This window comes from Poecilia reticulata, linkage group LG8, assembly GCF_000633615.1.
Source record: "Poecilia reticulata strain Guanapo linkage group LG8, Guppy_female_1.0+MT, whole genome shotgun sequence".
NCBI classification, from domain to species: Eukaryota; Metazoa; Chordata; class Actinopteri; order Cyprinodontiformes; family Poeciliidae; genus Poecilia; species Poecilia reticulata.
Genome location: NC_024338.1, coordinates 4,589,073 through 4,590,888, shown reverse-complemented (window position 1 = coordinate 4,590,888; position 1,816 = coordinate 4,589,073). Strand labels below are relative to the sequence as shown.

The 1,816-nt window shown below is 41.8% G+C and overlaps 1 protein-coding gene across 3 annotated transcripts in view; it reads right to left on the bottom strand.

Moving 5' to 3' along the window:
* nsfa (N-ethylmaleimide-sensitive factor a) overlaps nucleotides 1-350 on the bottom strand; it is a 35,542-nt gene extending 35,192 nt beyond the window's left edge. For 2 of the 3 annotated variants that reach the window (XM_017306266.1, XM_017306267.1), the window contains exon 1: nucleotides 223-348. In XM_017306266.1, coding sequence (XP_017161755.1) covers nucleotides 223-234 — 12 coding nt within the window. In that variant the 5' untranslated portion in view covers nucleotides 235-348. Of the gene's footprint in view, nucleotides 1-222 lie in introns of all 3 variants that reach the window. The other variant, XM_008415254.2, reaches the window with a different exon arrangement.
* Nucleotides 351-1,816: the final 1,466 nt, after the last annotated feature.

Below are 1,816 nucleotides of genomic sequence, written 5' to 3'. Positions count from 1 at the left end.
AGAGAGAGAGAGAGAGGGCAGCTAAATCTGAAACACACAGCCCCGCTCTGCAGTCACGGTGACATTCAGGCGGAAACGAGGCTGACTGGCGCTCCAGGTTAACGGGAAGATTAGACTTAACCGACATCTTGCAGCAGTGGGTGAGCCGCATGTTGTCCCATGACAAACACTGGGCCGACTCTGTTTCTTACAGCGGGACAGTAACACATATAGCGCTCTTACCCGGGTCGCCATCTTCGCGGGTTGCGGTAGATCTGGGGATGCGGCTCGGCTCAGTGATTCATAGGACGGCGGGGGACGGAGGGGTGAAGAGCTCGACGGCAGATCGCTTTATAAGCTGCAGCGCATCGCGCTCTCATTGGTCGGTTGAGGCGGAAGCGTGCAAAAGGGGGCGCGCGGGGCGGGATGAGTCTGGAGATATCACGCTAACCATCTCTAAGTGATCCGTACAGCAGCACGCGGAGCAGCTCGGAGGTCGAGTCCGAGCTSTTGGACCACATATCACTGAAAACTAACAGTGGGTTCGGCTGCTGGGCTGGTTTTCCTGCTTCAGCACCTCGGACAGAGCCCTGCTGCTCACCGGTCACGTGGGTCTGACGCTAAGTCTGGACAACGCCGCTGTCTTTTCAGACCCAATAACTTTAGATATAAACTCGGCACAAAAAGGTAAAGAAACTTGTATTTGTTTGATTATTTTGTGGTGAGTTTTGTTTTACTATTGTTTTATATTCACCACATTGAGGACCAAATAGAAACACCTTATTCTGTTGACTGACAGGAGTCACGACAGAAGAATTGATCATTCTCTTTAGCTGAACTCAAATTAGTCAGGTTTTATTTTATTTTTCTCAGGAAGAACACCGGGTCGTTTGGAGTGGTTTTAGTTAACATACACCAAAATCTGCCTCGGTCAGCACATAACTTATTTTTGTTTGTTGTAACAGATCATGAGCAAAAATATTATTTTATGGCATCAAAACAATGATCCAGATTCTAGTTCCTTTATTTGTGTTCATTAGGTCCTTATTCTAATTAAATCAACCTTAATTCTGTTTTATTTCAGTTTTTTTGTAGTGATTCCACTTTAGTATGTTTATGTCACATTTTGTTACTCTAGTTTCTTTGTGTTTCTTAGTTATTCTTTAATGTTAGATTTATTTTTCTAGTTCCCCTGTTGTGTACTTTTCTCTCGCGCTCCTCCCTCACACCTGTAACTTATTAGTCAATCAGCCCAGGTTGATGTTCACACTGCCAGTATTTAATGACCTCTCTCTCATTCCTCCTCGCTGGTTCTTCCTTGTGGTCAGTCCCATAATCTGTGGCTGGACCAGAGAGACGTTTTTCAAAGTTGAAACTTACTAAAACATATCTGAGGTCCACCATGTCTCAGGAACGGCAAAAGTAGCTGAGCAGATTTCATGTGATGACGTCATTAATGACTTTACATCAAGGAACGTTCTCCTATTGGCTAAATCTTCATTCTGTAAAACCATCCCTGATTTTATGCAGTGGTATAATTAGTTGAATTTGTTTCATAAGTCCTTATTTTTTGTTAAGTCAAAAAATGTTTTTAAGTTGATCTCTCTTTTGAAAATATGTGTACTTTAATGTATTGCCCTGGATTTTTCTGTTGTATGTACAATTTGCCCTGCTAAGTTTTTGATTCATTTTACGTTGTTTGTTTTGTTTCTTCTCTGTTAGTATGTAGTGTGAACACAATGTATACGCTATGGTACCTATTTTATGGTGATGATATATGTTTATGTTAGTAGCAATAATAATAAAAAAGTTTATGTAATATTGTACATAAGATGAA